We start from the raw sequence: 22,841 nt of genomic DNA, 5'->3' as shown, positions 1-22,841 counted from the left end.
TGTTCCACCGCACGCATTCTGAGACTTTAGCAGCCAGCCAGCATGACAGGAGACATTCATATTGAACAAACCCAAGCTATTTCCCCCAGACAAGTGGTAAGTGTTCCCTTTACAACTGTGGGGTTTGTTTTTGTTAGAACAATTAACAGAAGGCAGTAACCATAATTGAGGGGGAAACTGGTTATACGTGCTGCTAAAGCAAAAACGTCAAGTAAAATAAATGGGGTTTCTTCCTTCTCCAAGCACTCTAATTTCCAATTAACCAAGCTGAAGTTTGCATGAAGCTTTAGAATGTAACTGAATGATGCAAATCAGTGTAGGATATGAGCCCTGTATTTAAGAGCCTTTTAAGCTTATTTTACCAGAAATTCAGCTAGTCATAGAAGTAGTAACTTCTTGCGGAAGGAAACACATTCTGGTTACACAAATGTAATGTCCTACACAGTGTCAGGAATGTAATATTTTTTTACTGAATCACTCAAGACTACCAAGCCAAAGTTTAACTTGATAGCAGCTACCCATGATTTTTAAAAAGCTCTGCTATCAGGAGACAGACTACTTCCTGTGAATCAAGATCTTTATAGCCCCTCAAAGCAGTAAAACTTCCAGAACTTGAAAAACTTAGTACTAAACCTAACAGTCTGAGATCACACAGAGCCTAGTAAAATCTGATTCATAGATACCATGTGATTTTACAAACTCAGTAACTGCCTTTTTCTTACAAGTACCCTTTGACCAACTAAAATAGAGCTGTCCTACTTTGGATAAACACCAAGATGTTGAGCCAGGATTAGGAATAAATCTGGTTTTTAGACTGCAGACTACTCCTAGATTTCATTTATTTATTAAAGTCATCTATTTCACAGCAGCGGTCTGTTTTCAGCTATTTACATGAAGTACTTACATGCAATGTGTGTGCACAACTGCAGATACTGCAGACATTACAACATGTATGTGATGCAATAGACAGAGATAGATATGAAAAATGAAAGATGACAGCCCCACTAGCGAAGTCCAGGAATGATGTCCTGGTGAGAAGCCCAGTTTCTAGAAGAGGTATTAGAACGTCTCCTAGGGCACTCTCACTGAACGATGTTCAGGGGCTCCATCCTTTTTATTTAAAATGTCAAGTTCTTAGCACTCCCCAGACTACTATGATGGTGGTGAGATTCTCCACACTCCCACAGCCTTTGTTTTATATTCTACCACCAAATGAATTGAACAACACCTGACTTAGCTGCAGTTCATAGCTTTCTCAAGCAAAGCAACACGAAACTGACTAGTGACATTTTCACTACCACCCATCAGATTCTAATTAGCAGTAATGAAATTATCCAGAATTAACTGATGAAGCTCTGAACAACAAGAGGCACTGACCTGTCTGCCTGCAGATTCAGGAAAACACTACAGTTGGTTTACAGCCAATTAATTTTCTTCACAATCATCAAAAATCTTAGGACTTGCCCATACATTAACATTATTCCAGAATAAGATAAGGTGTGAATTTAAAATTGAGTATCTATTTCTGAATAACTCCATGTCTGGACACACTTATTCAAGAACAGCAAACTAAACCAGAAGAGGGTACTCTTATGCTGATACAAGCGTGTCCACACATTGCGCTGTTTCTGAATAGCTCAATGTGTTGACAAGCCCTTGGATCAGTCTATAAATCACATTTCACCATCATACCTATGCAGTGAAACTGACTGATGATTAAGTTTAGGGGAGTTAAGACAAGTCATGCTCTAATTGGATAATGGTTCATATTGAGCAGACCACAACTATGTTCCCTACCCTCTTTGACCGTATGTGTGTGTGTACACATTATATAGATATAGCTGAACTAAAATTGAAAAACACACAGCTTGTGAAAATGACCATTAAAGCCAACACTGACTGTATATGGGAGTATCCCCTAAGTTTCTAGCACAGGGGTCGGCAACCTTTCAGAAGTGGTGTGCTGAGACTTCATTTATTCACTCAAATTAAAGGTTTTGCGTGCCAGTCATACATTTTAACGTTTTTAGAAGGTCTCTTTCTATAAAAGTCTATAATATATAACTAAACTATTGTTGTATGTAAAGTAAATAAGGTTTTTAAAACGTTTAAGAAGCTTCATTTAAAATTAAATTAAAATGCAGAGCCCCCCGGACCAGTGGCCAGGCAGTGTGAGTGCCACTGAAAATCAGCTTGCGTGCCGCCTTCGGCACACGTGCCATAGGTTGCCTACCCCTATTCTAGCAAATACAGCCAAGCACCATCCCTCATGGAATATCCCAAACACAAAGTATAGAAACGTGTAAGAAAAAAAATAATCACTAGATGGCAGCATAATCCATAGTTTTAAAAACAAAATGATTCCAGATGACACCAGACAAAACTTGCCACAGTACTTCTCCAGTTTGAATCACTACATTATACTCAAATGTGCTGTTTAACCAGCTCCTTTGTCTTTACACTAATTCCTTGGTCTACTCTATTCACAGGCATACTACCAGAACTAGTCACTTCTGCTAAGCCACAAACCCACCCTGTTAACACCTAATACCATGCGGTTCTCACTCATGAGAGCTAAAGAAAGGTAAATTCTTCCCTGCACACAACCACCATCTCTTCAGTAGATCTTTGCCAGCACTGCATTCAAGCCACAAAAATGGTAAACAATGGGCTCAGGGGGGGACCATACCCCTAATAGGAGGGAGGCTCTCTCATATACCAAGATATACTATTCCCTTACATTTTAATGCTCAAGGCTCACATAGGCTATGTCTTCACCACATAAAAGCTGTGCTTGATTTACCCAGGGTACAATCTGGACTGATTAACAGCTTTGTCCCCTCAGTTCTCCAAACTGGGGTGCCTTTTACATGCTTCGTTGTGAAGGTTACCACTCTTAGTCTCCTCACACACAGCCTCCAGCATGTAAATTACTCCCAATTATATTGTATGAGTGCTACAGTTAGCCACTTATGAATTACACTGCAGAGCAACACCAGCAAACTCCCAGTCCCAGATTTTCCCCCAGCTCTCTCCTGGACAATACAAGCTCATATAAAGTCCATAATTTTATTAATAGAAAACGATATCCCAAATGGAGTTTCCCAACACTTCAATCCAAACACATTGGTTTAGATAATAAACTTTTTTGTTGTTTTAACTACAAAAGATAGGTTTTAAGTGACAACAAGTAACAAGGCATAAAAGTCAGAATTGATTACAAGGAAATAGATGTAAAATGCAACTAATGCTTAACTTAACAAGCTAAGTGAATTCAAAGCAAAGGTCTCTCTCACTACATGTTCTAGCAGTCTTACTAGCTGAATTCTTTAAGTCAGGATCCCTTCCCCAGTCCAAAACAGTTTCCTTTGTTCGTCAGGTGTTGTGGATACCACGGCTAGAGAAGGAGAGGAATAATTTGGGGCATCTCCCCTCTCCTCTTATAGTTCTCTCTCTTCTTCGAGAAACATCTCCAGCTGAGGTTCTGGAGACAAAGTCTATCTGGACAGGAACCCCCAGCTGTTTTGTCATGATTTAGATTTTCACCCACATCCTCTTCCCTGCCAAAGAATGGCCACATAACGAGGTGATGGTCCATTTGACTTTGTTGACACCTGATTTGTGGCTGCTCCTCTCAGACATGGAACATGTCTTAGAAACTCCATACAGAGGAATCCTGTAACTTTACATGCAATGTTGCCACAAGTTTTAACAGGACAATAATAATCAGCACATTATGAGTTTTCAAACGATACCTCATGAGGTATACTTTGTACAAATTTATCATAGTTCTGTAAAAGGGTGAATTATGGGGTCACAAAGTTAACGCTATTTTTTCAGGTTTCAGAGTAGCAGCCGTGTTAGTCTGTATCCGCAAAAAGAACAGGAGTACTTGTGGCACCTTAGAGACTAACAAGTGGGCTGTAGTCCACGAAAGCTTATGCTCTAATAAATTTGTTAGTCTCTAAGGTGCCACAAGTACTCCTGTTCTTCTTTTTGTTAAAGTAATGACTTGTATTGTACTGTTTGGTCACTCCAGTGGGGCAGGAACATCTAATTAACACTACCCTTAGACTTGTTACTTTATTTGATCACAGTTTAAGACGGATTCCTTGTCTGAGGCCATGCAGCCCAGGGGGTAGAGAAGGGGGGAGTTTCACCCCCACTCGCTATGGGGAGGGGAATGTGAGGGGGATTTTTGGAGGGTGCCGGTTCATTACATGAAGAAAGGGACCAGGGCAGGTACCTGTTTGCCCCGGTAGAAGAGCCTCTGCCTGTCGGGTTCCACGCCCTCGCCGAACACCTCGTGTATCCTCAGCCGCAGCTCCTCCACCTTGGTGAGCTTGGAGAGCGAGTCCACCCGGTGGGTCTCCTTGCCATCCATGGTGCGCACCTGGATCCACATGGCGGCGGCTCTGCCAAGGAAGAAGGGGGAGCGGGTGACACACCTAGCAACAGGGACGTCCCAGGATGGGGGGGGGGGGCGGGTCTAGGGCTGGTTCCACACCCAGATCCTGCAGGCAGACCCGCCTGGTGACACCCCCCATCCTGGGGGACAGCTCTCTGCGAGACCGCGCTCCAGGGAGACGTTTAACTCCCCCCCCCCCCGGCTTAGGGACCATCCCGCCTCAGCCCTTCCCACCCCGGCCGGCCACCCCCAGGACCAGCCCCCCCGGAGATCTCCCCAAGGCGGACATCCCGCTGCCCCAGCCGGCCAGCCCCGCTGCGGGAGGCGGCCCTCAGCCCAGGACCATCCGCCGGCCGCCGCCCTGACCCACCCCGGCCGCTCGCTACGTTCCCAAGCGCCCACCTCAGCCACAAGTTGGGGGGCGACGCTCGGTCTTCAGCCACCGAATCAATGAGACCTCTCACCCTAACACTCGCTCCGCTCCGAGCGGCCCGCCCTCTCCTCCCACATTATTGGCTCGCAGCCGGCCGGCCTCAACGCCGATTGGCCCAGGCCCGCCCCGCCCTGCAACCTAGCCCATTAGGCTGCGCCAGGCCATCCGTCTCCCTCCTCGCGGGCAGGCGCCGCGCGCCAACTGTATCTCGCGCCACAATTGAAACGCTCTCTTCAGTCTCGCGGAGTTTCCTCCCCACGAGGAACATCTCGCGTGGTTATGTAAATAACAGAAGACAGCTGCCAGGCTTTTTAAAGGGGCAGTTCTAAAGGGTCAGAGACCAGCGATGCCACTGAAGGTGCAAATCTTTCTCCCCCATGCTCCCTTTATAGTTTGCAACGTTCCTTAACCTTTATAGAGGGGCACATTCTTAGGGTGCATTTTATAGCCTGACAGGCAGAAGGACACGTCACTCACCTACTCTTACTGCACTGCCTGCTTGCCCCGGGAGGAAGGAGTCCCTTGTTTGGGCATTAGCTACAGCATATCACAAATGAGAACTACCAAGTGCAAGCACAGACCAAGCAGCGTCCTTCTGCCAGGCTCTGAAATGCAAACGGGACCTCTTACCTTTTGGAGTTGGGGGTTTCCAAATTGCCATAGGCTGACAATTAATTTGTCTTGTGCAAATCCGATTCTCCCCCCCCCCAAAAAAAAAGCCCATAGTATATAGGTTAAGAATAAACAAGTGCAAGATTTAGAAGGCCTATTCCCACATTTGCATCTCAGGGACTAGGGTGAGAGTATAGGAACTCCGTGTCCGATTGTTGCTTGCACTTAGGATGAGGGGAAACTTGTCTGCGTATTCAGTGGCAGCATATGGTGAATGTGGTCAGCAGATGCGTCTCCCAGTCCTCCAAGTGCATGCAGAGACCGTTACTACAAAAGCTGTGCTTCTACCAGCTTCTATAATTCGATTTCTAGCTGCAAGAGTGGCCTTTTAAAACAAACACCTACAAATTTCAGGGAGTACTTGCGGGGGTGGGGACATGGGAATACAAACTGCACATTTGATGGTAGTCTATGGCAGTTTGCAAATCCTCTTCAAGGCGGTAAGTAGGTAGGGAGGTAGAAAGAGGTGATAGGTGCAGTTTAAATTTTAGAACTTGAGAATAGCAGGACACTTTTTTTGACCTGGGAGGGAGTTCCTTGTTTGTCATTCGCTGCCAATGAACATGTAGACCCAGAGGGCTCTCTCCAAGTACAACCAGAGCTCAAATCACAGGCAAGCAGCTCTCAATGCCTCCCGGCAATAAGACATTTTAAACTTTCAATTGTTTTAGCTTTATTTATTTTGTTTTTTTTTTCTCAGGGGGAGGTATTTCCAAGTTGTGCGTGCAATGGCAAGCCAATAAAATCTGCAAACCCACCAGTCCCTAAAATGAATTTCACATATAACTGCAAGATTTCTAGTTTCCGTTCACTTTCTGAAACGGCCTGCTCCCTGTTGGCAACTGTGACGGATGGAGGCGAAGACCGTACCTGCTCATTACCTAAACCTATTATCCTCTCTAAAAATAGGCTTTAAAACATAAAAACCGATTGCGATCTCCAGACTGCCTTCCCATTGCATCTCAGGACTCGAGGCGCAGAGAACTTTGTCTCTGCTTGTACTTGGAGATGGGGAAAGGTAGAATCCGTTTATTATGCCATACCCGGTAAACGCTGCACTCTATAAATAGGGGCACCCAATTTTTAACTCTACTGACATACCATGAACTAGTTGGAGTTTGCGGGTAAGGGACAGAGCTGGGGAAAAGACAGACTGCTTAAGAGACGGGGACTGTCTCTCCGAGGAGCTACTGTGTGTGTATCCCACGTTTGCACAGCCCACAGCAGCTGCTCCTTGTACGAGCAAGATCCCATCGTCTAAACATCGACATTATAAACACCCTGCGGGACTCAAAATGTCTCCCTGCTCGTTGGCATTTGCTGCTATAGCAAGACACTTTTTTGGGCATAGGCTCGCCCTCTCTCTGTTTGCACTTGGGAGGCGGGCTCAGGGGATCCCCTGCTTCCTAGCTGCTGTCAGTGAATAAGCAATCTGCAAATGGCTCCTCCCTTCTACAACAAACTTTTTTTAAAATGCAAAAAAAAAAAAACCGAAAAACAAACAAACAAACAAAAAACCCCTTAAGTTGCTCCATTCCGCGTTGGTATTTCATAAGGGGTAGGGGCACCAGGACTTTTGCAGTGACTTGATCTCATACTTGAGCGACTTTCCTATAAGATACCACTGATGGGATAACTTCCCCCCTCCCTCCTTATCGCTATACTGCAAATAGTCCTTTACAGACAAATCTGCAGGTTACACCCCAGCTAGGACAGTTACAGGACCTCCGATGTTTGCAAAACTTGGTTTCTGCTGGGGGGAGGAGGAAGGAGGCAAAGAGTCTCCCATTTGCCACAAGCTGCTCCCCGCTCACGCTGCAACCCCCCTTTCCTGCAAACAAGCCATTGCCATCTTCACCCCTCAGCCAGCCCCACTGCGGGACCACCACGAGACACTCACCTTTCGCAATCGGGTGCCTGCAACGGGGTGGGAGACTGGGGAAAGGGCGCGCGCGGGTGCAAGCGATGCTCCGGTCCGCTTCGGGATTCAATGCAGCGCCAGGAGCCCGGACCCGAGCCGCTCGCCCCAGCTTCCCCCCGCAGCGACTGCTACCGCCCGCGAACCCGGCGGCTGGCTTTGGAGTTTGGCGCGGAAAAGCCCGGTGTGGGGCGGGCTCCTGCCGATTGGTGGCTGGTGGCGGGAATGAGGAAGACGGGGAGGAGCCCACGCCCGGCCCGGGGATGCCGGGGGCGGGGAGGGAGGGTTGCTGCGGCAGCACCCTGGGGTGCACCCTGCAGGCCCGGGTGGGGAGGGCGCCGGGTGGGGTGCGCTGGGATGCGGGGACCGAAGCACGGGAGCTGGAAGGTGCCGCTGCATCCCGCCTGGGGCTTGCTTTGTTCCCAGCCTTGCCAGTCCGACTCAAGACGCATGAGCCCCTGGGTCAGGTGTTGAGGCTCATTCCAGCCGGGCTTTGGAAGAGGTGAGCTCTCTCCCGTGGCTGGTACAATGCCTACAGCGTCTTTCACCTCGGCCCTCTTCAGCGCCACCTCCCGAGAGAAATCGCTCCGTAGGAAAACCCTGCCTCCTCCGGGGTGGAACAGGGGGGACGTTGAACAGCGCACAGCCACGCCGCACAACGGGGCCGGGAGTTTCTAGGCAATAAACCACAGGAGAGGAGAGGGCTCTAGTTCACCGTCAGAAGGGCCATCCGAGGTCATGGCCTATGGAGCAACCATCTCCCCTCCATTGCACTTTGAACTCCATCCCCCTTGCTTGCAATGTATTGCGATGACAAACGTTGACCTGTCACCTCTGCCCTAAGCTACAGGTCTATCCTCCTGGGGAAACCACCTGATGGAGTCCCTTTCCCCATTTCCGCTCTCCTCTGCAAGGACAGCCAGTCAGAGCTGCTGCCCCTGGCAAGCAGAACTCTCCCCTTCCCCTCAGGTACCACAGGAGATTGAGGCAAGGGGTGTAATGAGGCAAGGAACTGCTGGACACATATCATTTCCACTAAAAGGGGAGGGGTAAGGAGAAGAAAGAGCCCAGCAGCTCAGAGCAGGCTCTGTTCCTTCCATCCATGAAGATATCTTTGAAGTGCACAGGTTTGATATCATGCACTCTCTCTCTCCTTTACTCAGCTCATCTCCCAGGATAACAGTTTAGCAAAAGAAATCAAGGCATCAAAAGCAGTTAAACAGGTGCCCAACTTGGAGCACGTGCTTCATTGCTTTCCTGAAGCCGGGCCAGTGCCTGCAAGAACAGTTAGTCTGCAGGCAAAAACCCAGCACTTCCCCTGTGGCTCATAAAAAACGGGAGAAATATGGAGCATTACTCAGTCTGAAACAAACGGCAGCAGAACAATGGACCTCTCAGCAGACAGATTCCTCATGACGCCTCATAAGACACTTGCTGACAAAAAGTAATGCATGCAAGCTCCAAGGAAACTTGGCAAAGATGAGCAAGTGCCCTCCCCTGATGGCCATGACCCCTCAAACTGTCTTCCTGAAGTGTCCCCTCTCTCTAAGGAACAATCAAATCCCTAAAAGAGTCTCAGGAATCACAAGACTGGGGTTCTAGTCTCTGTTTTCCCTCCCAGTCTTTGTCCATCTTGTCTATTTAGACTGTATATTTGGCCCCAGCACAATGGGACACTGATCTCAGTTGGAAGAAGAACAGGAGTACTTGTGGCACCTTAGAGACTAACAAATTTATTAGAGCATAAGCTTTCGTGGACTACAGCCCACTTCTTCGGATGATCTCAGTTGGGGCCACTAGGCACTACCATAATACAATACTAAATAAGAAGGCCCTCAAAAACATCATTAATGGAGCAAATCCTGAAAGCTGTAGGGCACCTGGCACTGCTATGGAAGCCAAGCAGAACTGCAGATGCTCCGCACCCACTGTAAGTGCGGTGATGTCACAAACCTTTGACATCACAGACACACAGATCCTTAGGAAGCACAGACAACCGTTGGCTTTTGTTCTTCCCCGATGTCGGTGGTGAAATCGATTAACGTGGTGCTGCCTGAAGAGAAGGTGTATTTGGCAGGCTCCAGCATAGCTGGCCAAGTGATTCTGACCCTTAACAACTCTTTGATCAACCCCATAGTAAAGGTAGAGCTCGTGGGAAGAGGCTATTTGGAGTGGAATGAAGAGACTAATGCTGACAAGGATTACAGCAGAGACATTATCTGCAATAACAAGGCTGACTACATCAATCAAACAAAGACATTCTATATAGAAGGTAAGGAATTGGAACCATAGAGGTCAAAGAACACAGAGTAAAACCTCACTAATTTTGCACTAGTGAACACAGGAATTACCATATCGGATCAGATCAGTGATCATTCTAGCCCTGTATCCTGTCATTACCCCAATTACTTAAGAGGAAAATGCAAGAAACACTTCATTAGGCAGTTATGTGATAACCTGCCCACAGGAAGGATTTCTTCCTAGCCCTTATTGATTGGAGGTTGGCTTAAGCCCTGCAGCAGGAAGCTAAACTTTGGGCACTTTTTAAAAAATATGTAATTTTAGACTCTGGATGATCTCATTATCCATGTAACAGTCCAGTGCCTTTTATTCCCTCTGAACTCTTGGCTTCCATGAGAGCTTTATTTATTTGGATTTACATTTTTTTAAAGTGTGAATGAAAAATGGTGGTAATGGATATCCCAAGGTTAATTCTGTGTTTGTGCAGAAAAAGTATTTCCTTTGATCAGTTTTAAATGTGCTCCCTTTCAATTCCCGGGAATGTCCCCTTGTCCTTGTATTAGGAGAAAAGGAGAACAGGAGACCTAAGGTGAATGATGGTATTTTGCACATCAGAGCCAGTTTGAGACACCCTTACTCTCACTTAGTAGTAGTTTACATCGTGCATAGTCCCATTGAAATCTAAGGATTGATTTGTGGAGTAAGGTACCACTCAATGTGAATAACGGTATCACAATCTGGCCCCTAGTGAGTGTGTATACATATAGTCAGAGTAATGCATCACTGAGACCTTGTCTAAATTAGGAGGGGTTTTCTGGTATAGTTATATCAGTATAGCTATATCAGCAAAATCCTCTGGAGTGAACACGTTTATACTGGGATAAAAGTGATTATACCAGTATAACATATGCCAATTCTCCCAGTCAGTATAATCTGTAATAGCATAAGCACAGCTATACCCGTATAACTGCATCTACTCTAGGACTTTTACTGGCATAACTATGTAGGTAAAGAATCACCCCCCTAAATGACATATAGCTATGCCAGTCAAACCTCTAAGGCCTGGTCTACACTAGAAAATTAGGTCAGCATAACTACATTGCTCAGGACTGTGAAAAATCCACAGCCCTGAGTGACGTAGTTAAACCAATGAACCTAAGTCCCCGTATAGACACCGTTAGGCTGACAGAAGAATTCTTGCACTGACCTAGCTACCACCTCTGGGGGAGGTGGATTACCTATGCTGACAGGAGAATCCCTCCTCTCGGTGTAGGTAGTGTCTACACTAGGGGTTCTCAACCTATTTACCATGGAGCTGCATATGGAGCTTTCTATGTGTTATGTGGGCCGCATCCACACAATATATATACTACCTGTATGGCCCTGAGGATGTCACATGGGCCGCAGCTATGCACTGATTGGGTTGCAAGCAGCCCCCCGGCCAGGGGTTGAGAACCACTGGTCTACAATGAAGAACTACGATGCAGCTGTACCACTGTAGTATTTTAAATGCAGACGAGTCCTAAGTGTAGGCCAGGCATCCATGTGCTTTGTTCATTTATTTTGTCAACTGTCATTTTTAATATATTTATGTGCTGATAAGTGTACCACAGTACATCTTGTCAAAATATTGAAGTCTTGATAACATGAGACCTCACTATGGCTTATGCTGTTATATCCTTGCTGAGAGGCAGGGAGGTTATGAGCTACACAGAGGAGGTAAATGAAAATTAGTCAGGGTCTTACTGTGTTTTTATATACAGAATTAGTTAACCCCCGATGTTTACAGGAATATAAAAGCAGTGGGTTGTGAACAACTCCTAGATAGTTAAGAGTTGAAGGTTAGGCTGCACGTCAATGCATTAAATCTTGGATTTGACCTATGACCTCCAATGGTCAGACTTCAACTCCTCCTAGACTATTAGGATTTAAAGGCTATGCCCCACCGGAAAGGTCATTTTTCCTACATGTGCAATCAAGTCTTGGATTTGACCTATTACCTCTCACCGTGGCAAGTAAATTCCTTCTACAAGTTGAAAGTTGTGCCAGGTGTTATTGTAAATCTAGGGTGAAATTTTCTTTCCGATATTTAGCATAATAATAACAAGCAGTGCTCCTATCATACATTTCAACTCTATATCTTAAAGGCCAAATGTTTCAAAATTGGGTGCCTAAAGGCAGGCACTTAAATCCATATTTAGTCTCCTAAATAAACAGCCTGATTTTCAGAGATACTAAGAAACCACAATTCTCAAGGTTTCTTTCACAAAATTTACCAGCAGTCCTATACCAGTATAATTATATCACTATAGCTATGCAGTATAACTCCCTATGTGCACATTCTCTTTGGGGATTTAGAGTGCCTTTTTCAGTTTAGCTTATGTCTCTTTAGAAGCGGTTTAAACTAAACTGAAAACAAAAGGCATTCTAAATCCCCAAAGAGTACATGTATGTGGGGGATTATATCAGAAAGATGATCTTATCAGTTCAAAGTGAGACAAGGCCAACTTTAGCTTGGTGTGAGCAGGAAACCTCTCCATTAAATTAAATGTAATTGCACCTGCTTACATTCAGGGCCGGCTCCAGGGTTTTGGCCGCCCCAAGCAGCCAAAACAAACAAACAAACAAAAAGCCGGGATCGCGATCTGCAGCGGCAATTCGGCGGGAGGTCCTTCACTCCCAGGCGGAGTGAGGGCCCGTCCGCCGAATTGCCGCCGAATACCTGGACCTGCCGCCCCTCTCCGGAGCGGCCGCCCCAAGCACCTGCTTGAGAAGCTGGTGCCTGGAGCCGGCCCTGCTTACATTACAAACTGAATTTAAGAAAGAGGCAGGAGCAGAGACACTGAAATGATTTTCCATGGCCTTGCATCTTGTGTCATTCACATTCATGCAAAGTGAAAGTAAAATATTATCACTGGTGCAAGTGATCTGATAGCAATTTAACCCGTATCTGAAAACACAAAAAGCCAGGCTGTGGAGAACTAGGCTCTGTGAGGGTTTGTTGTATCCAGTGACACCAGTAAAGGAGAAGTAGATATTCATTTCACTGCCTGATTTCTGTAGGGTTTGAGAACTGTTGAGCACCCTTCATGCCTAGTGACCACATTCACAGTTCATGGCGCTCAGCATTTGGCAGGAGCAGACCCCTAAAAATAATTTGCAAGCAGCTGTGGGTTGCTATCCTCATTAAAAAATTCCATCGAGAATGCAAGGCAGCCCATAAATAAGAGGTGATCTTTTAGCTCGGTAAGTGAGGGCGTGTCGTTTGGCTTTCAGGTAACTGGCTGGCGTCAGGCACCCACATCTTTGACTTCCATTTCAACTTACCTGACAGACTTCCATCGACATTCAGCAGCAACATAGCCCGTGTCTCCTACTTCCTCAAAGCCTCCTGCGCCACCCGAGAGCTCATCTTAGCCAAGCAGAAGAAATATTTACTGGTGCAAGGGACCTCCTATGGCCTCCTTAAAAATAAAATAGAATCCCAGGTAAGGTAAATAGAGAATATTCGTCCTGTGACAGGAGGAGAGAAAAAGAGTGTAAGGGTCCGGTGCTGCTCCCAATGAGGTCTAGCTAGCTATTTGTGCCACGCCCATCCCCATGGTATTGGAGCGCCCTTACAAAACTACGTAAGTCCAGACAGGTGGTCTACACACAGAACCTAGAATTGTCTCCTCTCTCCCCTTTTCCAAAGACATGTAGTTTGGCCTACGAGGCGCTTTGGAGAGCAAGACCAGGACTTGGGAGCTGGTTCAAACAAATATGGGGACCCACAGGAAAGCCACCTGAATCAGGGCCGCGCACTCTAAGGGCATGGCTACGTGCTGTACCATGTGCCACTTTAAGTACATCTTAAAGCACTACACTCCAGCCCCACCCAACCCCACCCCAAAGTGGATGCCGTTTTACTGGTATAAAGATGCTTATATCAGTAACAATAAAAGTCACACCCCTGACGGACATTGTTACAAAAGTGGTGTGCAGGCCAAGCCTAAGAGTCAGTGCATGACCTTCTCCCACCTAATTGCTCGGCGTTGTCAGCTAAGGGGATGCAATTCCATGGAAGGTAAAGGGTAGCAATAGGATAGCATGTATGTTTGTGGAGGGCAGTTGGGGAATTAGTGGCTGGAAGTTTCCTATTAAAGAGGAGAATAGGGGAAATAGGAGATGTGCGCCAACAGGGCCACGGTGAAAGGAGGAGACACCTCGATTCCTCAGGGCTCCACATCAAGTGACACTGTAAAAGAAAAACGTCATCCTCACATTTCAGTCCATCCCACAGGGACCCCCATAAAACTCTAGGCTTGGTAGCATCATCTGCCTCAGCCCCACCAGGGCTTTCTAGCCCAATCTGATATTCAACTGGCAGCCAGTGAAGAGATGGAGCACTGGAGTAACGTGGTCTCATTAGCCCACGTTGATCAACAGATGTGCTGCAGGTGTTCCCTGTGTCTTCTTTCTCAAGCGTACAGGCTGAACTTTCCTGATATTTATAGGAAGGTTTAAAAAAAGAACAGGCATGGGGGGGAAAAAGAACTTCCATGCCTTTTCTCTTTATCATAAAGCAGAAAAAAATCCATACAACCATTATCTGTTTCCGTTGAAGATCATTGTTAAAATTACAGTGATTTAATCAACAGAAACACTGGAATTAATTTTTGTAGCTACTTGGCTATATTACTAAGAGGAGCCAATAAGCATCATCAGACGCATCTTGAATAATTATCAGTAAATAATGCAGAAAAGCAGAAGTGTTCCATAAATATTTCTGTTCTTTATTTGGGAAACAAACAGACGATGTAGTCATGTCATATATGATGATGACACTCCTTCCACTAGTATCTCAGGATGGTGTTAAACAGCGCTACTATAGTTAGATATTTAGCAGGTCAAGACAGCAGGTCAAAATAACTTGCCTCCAAGAGTTTTAAAAGAGCTGGCTGAGGAGCTCGCTAGCCCATTAATGTTGATTTTGAATAAGTCTTGGAACACTGGGGATATTCCAGAAGACTGGAAGAAAGCTAATGTTGTACCAATATTTTAAATGGGAAAAAGGGATGACCCGGGTAATTATAGGCCCGTTAGTCGGACATGAGTCCCAGGCAAGATAATGGAATGGTTAATACAGGCCTCGATTAATACAAAAATTAAAGGTGAATAATACAATTAATGCCAATCGCCAGGGGTTTATGGAAAACAGATCCTGTCAAACTAACTTGATATATTTTTGATGAGATTACATATTTGGTTGATAAAGCTCATAATGTTGGTGTAACATACTTAGACTTCTGTAACTCATTTGACTAGGTACCACATGACATTTTGATTGAAAATCTAAACAATATGAAATTAGCATGGCTCATATTAAATGGATTAAAAACTAGTTAACTGATAGGTCTCAAAATGTAATTGTAATCATCATGCAAGGGGTGGGTTTCTAGTGGAGTCCTGCAGGGATCAGTTTTTGGCCCTACACTATTTAATATTCTTGTCAATGACCTGGAAAAAAAAACATAAAATCATCACTGATAAAGTTTGCAGATGACACAAAAATTGGGGGAGTGGTAAATACTGAAGAGGACAGGATTGCTTGGTAAGCAAAGGTACAAGCAAAAGAATGTGTGCTTTAATATGGCTAAATGTCATTGTATACATCTAGGAACAAAGAATACAGACAATACTCACAGGATGAGGGACTTTACGTTGGGAAGTATGACTCTGAAAAAGATTTGGCCGTCCTGGTGGATAATCAGTTGAACATGAGCTCGTGGGTGCAATACTGTGGCCAAAATAGCTAATGCAATCCTTGGATGCATAAACAGGGGAATCTCAAGTAGGAGTATAGAGGTTATTTTACTCCTGACAATGGTGCAGTTGCCACTAGAATACGCTGTCCAGGTCTGGTGTCCACAATTCAAGAAAGACGTTGATAAACTGGAGAGAGTTCTGAGAAGAGCCACGAGAACGAGTAAAAGATTAGGAAACCTGCCTTATAGTGATAAGTAGATTGAGCTGCCTGCTCCGTATCTTAACAAGGGGCTGGTCTACACTGGGGGGGAGGGGAAATCGATCCAAGATACGCAACTTCAGCTACGCGAATAGCGTAACTGAAGTCGAAGTATCTTGGATCGAATTACCTGGGGTCCAGATGGCGCGGGATCGACGGCCGCGGCTCCCCCGTCGACTGCACTACCGCCGCTTGCTCTGGTGGAGTTCCGGAGTCAACGGTGAGCGCGTTCGGGGATCGATATATCGCGTCTTAACGAGACGCGATATATCGATCCCGGAGAAATTGATTGCTACCCGCCGATACGGCAGGTAGTGAAGACGTACCCAAAGAGGAGTTTAAGGGGTGACTTGATTACACTTTATAAGTATTGTGACAGACCCAGACCAGTGGGGTGCAGGAGTCTGGTAGAGGGCAAATATATTGGTCACTGGATGAGTAGTTTTCTGTTCCCTGAGTGACCAAGCAGGGGCTGCACTAGAGTAATCAGGAACCTGCTAAGGCAGGCAGGCTAATTAGGACATCTGGAGCCAATTAAGAAGAAGCTGCTAGAATCAATTAAGGCAGGCTAATCAGGGCACCTGGGTTTTAAAAGGAGCTCACTTCAGTTTGTGGTGCGAGTGTGAGGAGCTGGGAGCAAGAGGTGCAAGGAGCTGAGAGGGTGAGGGTGTGCTGCTGGAGGATTGAGGAGCACAAGCGTTATCAGACACCAGGAGAAATGTCCTCACACATCGTTTTCCTTGAACAGTAATTATGCATGTTCTTATTTCATGGCTACATTATACATATACACCCAGGGATCAGTCTTGAAAATATTACTCACCTGAGTAGTCCTACTGAACTCAATGGGTAAGTAGAGCTACTCGCATGCCTCAGGATTAGCCCCTTTGTCTGCAAATTCATTATGGTAGAGACATGGGGCCTGATTCCCATTTACAGTACGGCCCCTTTGCACTGCCAGAGTGGTGTAAAAGGGCCTGAGCATGAATGAGAATCCGGACTGTGGAGCCAAACTCTGCTCTCTCTCTCAGGTGTAAATCAGGATTAACTCTGTAGAAGTCAATGGAATTATGGGAGTGTCAGTGAGCTCGGATTCAGGCCTATGGTCTTTTATTACTTGACTTGTATTATTGACTGCACAGTTTATGGTGTGGCGTAAATAATATAGTGATTCGAGATAACACTTCTCTACCCCACAAGGTGGATGATGAGGCTTCATTCATTCTTGTTTGTAACATGCTCTGAGATTAGTGGATGGAAGGGGCTAGAGAAGTGTGACTATTAATGTTGTTCTTTTGCTTTGGGGTCTGAGCCCTTGAGTGAACTTTGCACTGCATACAATCTGTCTGTTACTGAAATCCCCTACACCAAGGCTTGGTCTACACTACCCCCCTAATTCGAACTAAGGTACGCAACTTCAGCTACGTGAATAACGTAGCTGAAGTCGAAGTACCTTAGTTCGAACTTACCTTGGTCCACACTCGGCAGGCAGGCTCCCCCGTCGACTCCGCGGTACTCCTCTCGCCGAGCTGGAGTACCGCAGTCGACGGCGAGCACTTCCGGGTTCGACTTATCGCGTCCAGACTAGACGCGATAAGTCGAACCCAGAAGTTCGATTTCCAGCCGTCGAACTAGCTGGTAAGTGTAGCCAAGGCCTGAGACCTAATGCTAATCACTGCATCAAGATGGTGAGAAAATGCTACTTTTAATGGTCTGTTTGTGACCTTCCCCTGAATTTGGTGTAGATATATATTGTGGGCATTTCCCTTGCGCTCTACTGGATGGAATCAGGACTGCTAAGTTGTGTGTCACATGCCCTGTACTGCTAACACAAATTCTCCTTTAGCTCAAGTGACAGCTTCTATGACGTACAAAGGGCCACACATGCAGCATGAAGTTTTGGGTGTCTGCAGATTTCTTTCAGTGTGAAGCAGCCTCTGCTCCTGCAACTGCAGTTCCATGTGGGTAAGGAACCGAGGCAATCATATTGTATCCTGTGATAGGCACTCACCGTACTCTACCTCCCCTCCCCATACAGTACCCTTTGGTGGTGGAAGTCAACAAGCACGTAGCTTATCATTGCTGCTTCAAACACGGCCTCGTCATCCTCCGGATTTCCCTGGTGAAAAACACATTCGCCCCCGGTGAACAGATCATCTTCACGACAGAGATCGACAACCAGACAGGCAGGTCCATCAGGAAGGTGGTTTTTGCCTTGTACTCCATCATCCTCTACCTGGGCTACACCGTCAGGGCAGAACGGCGCTCCTTAGAAGACCGAAACGAAGTGATGAGGCTGGAATCCAGGACCAAGGCAGCCCCCTTTGAGGTCACAAGGATCACCAGCATGTTCTCTCTGCCCAAGTTACTGTCTGTCAGCAGCATGTCCATAGCCAATGAAATCATGGAAGTCCGGTATGAGCTGATAGGGACAGTTTACCTTCCCTGGTCCATGACCACAATTGTGGCCAAAGTGCCTATCATCATAAGAACCACAGCTGTAGGCATCCCTGAGGACTAGCAGAGGGGTGCAGAAGCAAAGTGACCACGTGGACACACCCAGCGTTTTCAGACAAATCTCTATACAGTGATCCAGGAACAAGTTTGCTGAGGTCCAGATAATAAAGGTTTCCTGTGAACCATGTGTGCGCCAGCTGCCTGATTTCACAACCGGGCTTTGCACAAGCGGGTTCTGGATTGGGCCGAGGTGCCAGAATGAGTCACAAAATGAGGGAGGGTGGGGCTAGCTAGGACCCAAGAGCAGGGTGAGAATACAAAGCGATGCTGCCTGCCTCCCAACTCAGGGTTGCAATGTGTTCTAGTTAGATCAGAGGAAGGGTCATCAAGAGCCTTGGTTTCTAACCCCAGCTTCGCTGCTGACTCACTGCTTCTCTGTGCCTCGGGTTCCCGCTCTGTAGAATGGGGATAATACTAGAGCAGACCCACAGGTTCATTCCCCACCCACCCAAGTGTCTTGTGTCATGGTTTGTCTGGACGTGAGAAGGAAGACCTAGGTCAGTGGCCTGGACCCAGGAGGACAAATACCCTTTAAATAGCTGGCCCCAGGGGGACACACACACTGGGAGCAGAGACAACACCTAAAGGTCCAGGGAAGAATGGAGGAGCAGGCCTGGGTGGAGAACTGGCAGGTGGAGAGCCAGCAGCAGAGGGCTGGGAAAGCGGGCAGGAACAAGCCAGCCTGCCTGCTGAATGGGTAGCATCAGGGGAGGCTGGGGAAAGAAACCAGGCTGTGTGGGATTGCATATGGAGCCTGGGGAGGGGCAGAGGCTGGGAAGGCACTAATGGAGCTGCCAGGGTGGGAAGGGGACCAGGCAGCAGGTATACAGGGAGCAAAAGATAGATGAGACCCCTCTGCATCTTCTGGTGCAGAGAGGAGGCTGCCAGGCACTGTAGCAATCCCCTAGCCAGGAAAACAATATAGGGTCTAGGAGTTGGGCAAGGAGGGAACCTCAGAATTACAGCCAGGTGCTTGACTGGAGCATCCCTACGGCCCTTTGTTTTCAGTTTTTAATAATTTTTACCAGCAAGTTCCCACGTTTTACAAAAGCTATTATTGGGGTATTCCTGCTTTTCACCCAAATTTTTAACCAGTCAAGTACATGAACAGACTGAGTAAGTTCAGAACATCTAATCCACTGCAATAGGTAGATGTTTTTCCGTTAATGATACATGAGTCTTGGTGTCAATGTGACGCTGTCGGTTAAAGTCAGACAAGGTAGTGGGGAAGATGCACACATACAGACATGTGCCTCCATGTGTACCTACTCTTAACGTACAGTTCATGAAACGAACCAGAGCGTTAAACTGCTTTTACGTTCAATAGTCTTCTCTTTCTCTATTTGTTGCTTTTTTTTCCTGTCCTCCCGTCCCCCAAAATTAACCCTGATATTTACCCAGAAAACTGTGACGATAATTTTTTGCACCAGTTTTCACCTATTTGTTGTTGGGTTCTTTTGTAATAAAAACTGATCAATTCCCAGGACATGTTAAAATACAAATTTTAAATGAAGGCCCTGGAGATATCCCCCAGGCTTCTTAAGGGACACTAGTACCTTTCTCCCTCAGGCAAAGAGAGCTTGTTGAGACTAAGGCCACGTGGTGGCAAGGCCCCCCCCCCCCCCCCCCCCCGCGCCAGACTTAATACGACTACTGCAAAAAAAGCCTCCGGCAGCATGAGCTACGCCAGTTCTTAGGGCGGATGGGCAGCTGTGGAGTGGAACCGCTGCTTCTCTGGAGCCTAGAGAGGAGGTTTCCTTCCCACTGTGCCCCTGAGGATTCCCAGCAGCCCCCAGCAGGCCTGGGACTAGAACGTACAGCTATAACCAGTGCCAAGTACAGTTTGTTCTCTCCACCAGGCCAGGCAGGCTGACAACAAGCCATGGCAGCTCCAGCACTGTTTAAAGGCTACTGCTCCAGCAAAAATCTCCACCTACACCTCTTCCTTTGCTCTGCTCAGGGGTCTGCATACCCGACGGGCTGGGGCTGACGGGCTGGTTCAGCACAAGGATGCGCCACGCTCCTTCCCCCACAGATGATGGCCTTGGCCAGTAGTCCCCAAAGGAGCGAAGATGCTGCGGAGAGGGTGGGGAATGTTTTTAATCAAGGCTATCAGCTGAAAATATTTCTACAACCTTAGAACCTTTCTACAAAGGCGCCTCTGCAGGGGACAGGAGAAGAACATAAGGAGGTGGATTCCCAAAGCAGCAGGGGAAAGAAGGGTGCGGGAATGACAGCCAGTGTTTTATTAACCCTTCGCCGCCTGCAGGGGCTGGCAAAGCCCTTGTGGGCTGCACCTACTAGTAAATAACGTCATTCCTCAGCTCCTGGAGGAGGGGCACCTGGGCTCTGTGGCACCACCGAGTAACCTGAGGGCCATGTTTGATTTATGTGCCATTTAGAAACCAGAGCTAAGTGTTGCCCTCACAAATCGTCTTTGCTCCTCCTTGCATCTGCCTTGATAGACAGCAGGGAATGGCTTGTTGGCAGAGTTTGCCAGCACAACAAACCTGCAGTGAATCAGTGATGGTTTCCCCACTGCGGTTATGCTACGCTTGCCACCTTTTAAGACATTCTGGGTCACATGTGACCCTTAGGCTGCAGCACTTCAGGGACCCTGGTCCCCAGGCAGAAGATGCTGGGCTACGAAGGTCCACGCAGGGGAGGGAGGTGCAGAGAAAGTTGGGGGAGCCTACAGCCTAAGGCCCTGATCCTGCAAACATTTCTGCATGGCCAGACGCATGCACCCGAATGGAGCCCCACTACCTGGGGCAAATGTGAGTGGGAAACAGGAGGCTGTCACTCCCAGGGTGGGGGCTCCAGTTGTGAGCTCAGTGCCCGGCTGACAGCTGCGGTGGAGGGCCAGCTGTGAGACCAGCGCCAGGCTCAATTTCACAGCACAGATCCTACCAGCAGTGAAATTGACATTCTTGTCAGTTTCATGGCTCCAGCTGTGAGCCCAGCAGTGCTGCTCTGAGCCAGAGGCAGCCATGAAACTGACAAGAATGACAGCCAAGAACTGATGTAAATAACGCAGTGTGTACATGGACACTGCGGCTCCCTAACTACACCGACATAAGTGCTACGTCTCTCATAGAGGTGGAGTTATTATACCGGGATAGCAGGGCACTTACTTTGGTGGAAGCAGCATTCTAGGGCAGACACTGACATAATGAGGTTGACGTAAGCTGCCTTATGTCGACTTAACTCTGTAGTAGACCAAGCCTAAATGCTGGACTTAAGTGCTTAACGTTGCAACTAGACACCTAAGCCCCTTGCAGACCCCGGCCTTAGCCTCTCTGTACCTTATCTCCCCATCCGTAAAGTGGGGATAATAGCAGGGATGTTGTGAGGATAAATACATTAGATTGTGAGGTTCGGATCACCTGCACTTAAGGCAATATATATAGAATTAATCATCATCGCTGAGATATGCACACCCATTCCACCTGCCACTTAGACGGCCAATAGCCATTCAAATCCAGCCAACCAACTGCTGTGCCACATGACAGTCCCACATGCCGCACATTTAGATTGCTCCCAAGTTGCACTGCCTGTTTACACGCCTTGAATGGCGTAACAGACCCACGTCTGACGAGGCTTTCACCACCATTTCCGAAACTGGCCTACTTAGACTCCCTTTCACCCACCGACGGTTAACTTACGTCATTGACCACCTCACCCAGGAATGGGACAAGTCGCATGCAGTCCAATTTTCAAAAGTGGCAACTGACTCTGGATGCCGACATTTTTGGGTACCAAACTTCAGATTTCCACCAGTGCCAAACACCCACAGATCCTGGTCCTTTCCGTGCATCCCATGGATCCCATGAAAAATCAGACTACGTTCTCACCCAAAAACTACAATATTCAGAATAATGGATCCACTTGAGAAAATGTTGGCCTTAACTCCTTGTGGTGACCCAGTTTCCCCCTCTGTGAGAGTGTTGTGGAGCTCAGCTAACAATTGTTTGGCACAAGCTTTGAGATCCCAGGATGAAAGACGCTACAGCAGAGCAAAGTATTCATTATGTTTATTATTTATTATTTCTATCACAGAAGCACCTAGACACCCCAATCAGGATCAGGGACCCATTATGCTGGACACTGTACAAACAAAAGTCCCTGCCCCAAAGAGCTCACACGTCACCTGAGGCTCACGTCATTTCATTGTTGTGCAGTGTGGAGGTACAGTCACATGTATCAGCCCACTGCTGCCTGTGCCAATCTGTAGCCAGCTAAGATTTTAGAACAGGAGGGACCAGCCAACTCCCTTGTTAGCAATGGGACCTGCACTCAGGGCAGGAGAGGACTGGAAGGTAAATATTCTGGCTTATTCAGACCATGCACCCCAGTTCTTTGAGGCACTTTGCACACATTGGATTGCTTTCATGGCTCTTTATTTATGGGGTACCCATAACATTTGGGGTCTCTGGTTAATTTACTAGTTTCTCTGAAGGAGCCAGGATGCCCTCCTTCATATAGAGCAGCAAGGATGGGCATTGGGGCCGGGGTGACATGAAAATGAGCTGCAGGGTTTGGTAGCTCAGGGATTTAAGCAACGGGAGTTCATGGGGGTAGAGAAGGCAGCATCTGGGGGGTCGTAGACAGGGTGGGTTTCATGGGGATGAAGCTAATTCCGTCA

General features: G+C 47.1%; 2 protein-coding genes across 5 annotated transcripts in view; one reads left to right on the top strand and one right to left on the bottom strand.

The window, feature by feature from the left end:
- Window positions 1–13,136, bottom strand: part of UHRF1 (ubiquitin like with PHD and ring finger domains 1) — a 33,691-nt gene extending 20,555 nt beyond the window's left edge. Inside the window, exons 1-2 of one of the 4 annotated variants that reach the window (XM_008168828.4) lie at window positions 13,000–13,136; window positions 4,247–4,415 (exon numbers count right to left, since the gene is read on the bottom strand). In XM_008168828.4, coding sequence (XP_008167050.2) covers window positions 4,247–4,405 — 159 coding nt within the window. In that variant the 5' untranslated portion in view covers window positions 4,406–4,415; window positions 13,000–13,136. Of the gene's footprint in view, window positions 1–4,246; window positions 4,416–4,778; window positions 5,063–7,413; window positions 7,691–12,999 lie in introns of those variants that run through there. The other 3 variants (XM_024105748.3, XM_008168830.4, XM_042841502.2) reach the window with 3 other exon arrangements.
- On the top strand, window positions 9,312–18,291 carry ARRDC5 (arrestin domain containing 5). Its single transcript, XM_042841503.2, has 3 exons — window positions 9,312–9,703; window positions 12,949–13,131; window positions 17,683–18,291. The coding sequence occupies exons 1-3, from the start codon at window positions 9,451–9,453 to the stop codon at window positions 18,198–18,200; spliced, it is 954 nt and encodes a 317-aa protein (XP_042697437.1). The 5' UTR covers window positions 9,312–9,450; the 3' UTR covers window positions 18,201–18,291.
- Window positions 18,292–22,841: the final 4,550 nt, after the last annotated feature.

This window comes from Chrysemys picta, chromosome 25, assembly GCF_011386835.1.
Source record: "Chrysemys picta bellii isolate R12L10 chromosome 25, ASM1138683v2, whole genome shotgun sequence".
Taxonomy (NCBI): domain Eukaryota; kingdom Metazoa; phylum Chordata; order Testudines; family Emydidae; genus Chrysemys; species Chrysemys picta.
This window is presented reverse-complemented; position numbering and strand designations above follow the sequence as displayed.

Coding starts and splice junctions, on each gene's coding strand:
- ARRDC5 (XM_042841503.2), top strand. CDS start 9,451: ATGTCGGTGGTGAAATCGATTAACGTGGTGCTGCCTGAAGAGAAGGTG. Junction 9,704..12,948: donor AAAGACATTCTATATAGAAG/GTAAGGAATTGG, acceptor TTTGGCTTTCAG/GTAACTGGCTGGCGTCAGGC. Junction 13,132..17,682: donor GGTGCAAGGGACCTCCTATG/GCCTCCTTAAAA, acceptor ATCCTGTGATAG/GCACTCACCGTACTCTACCT.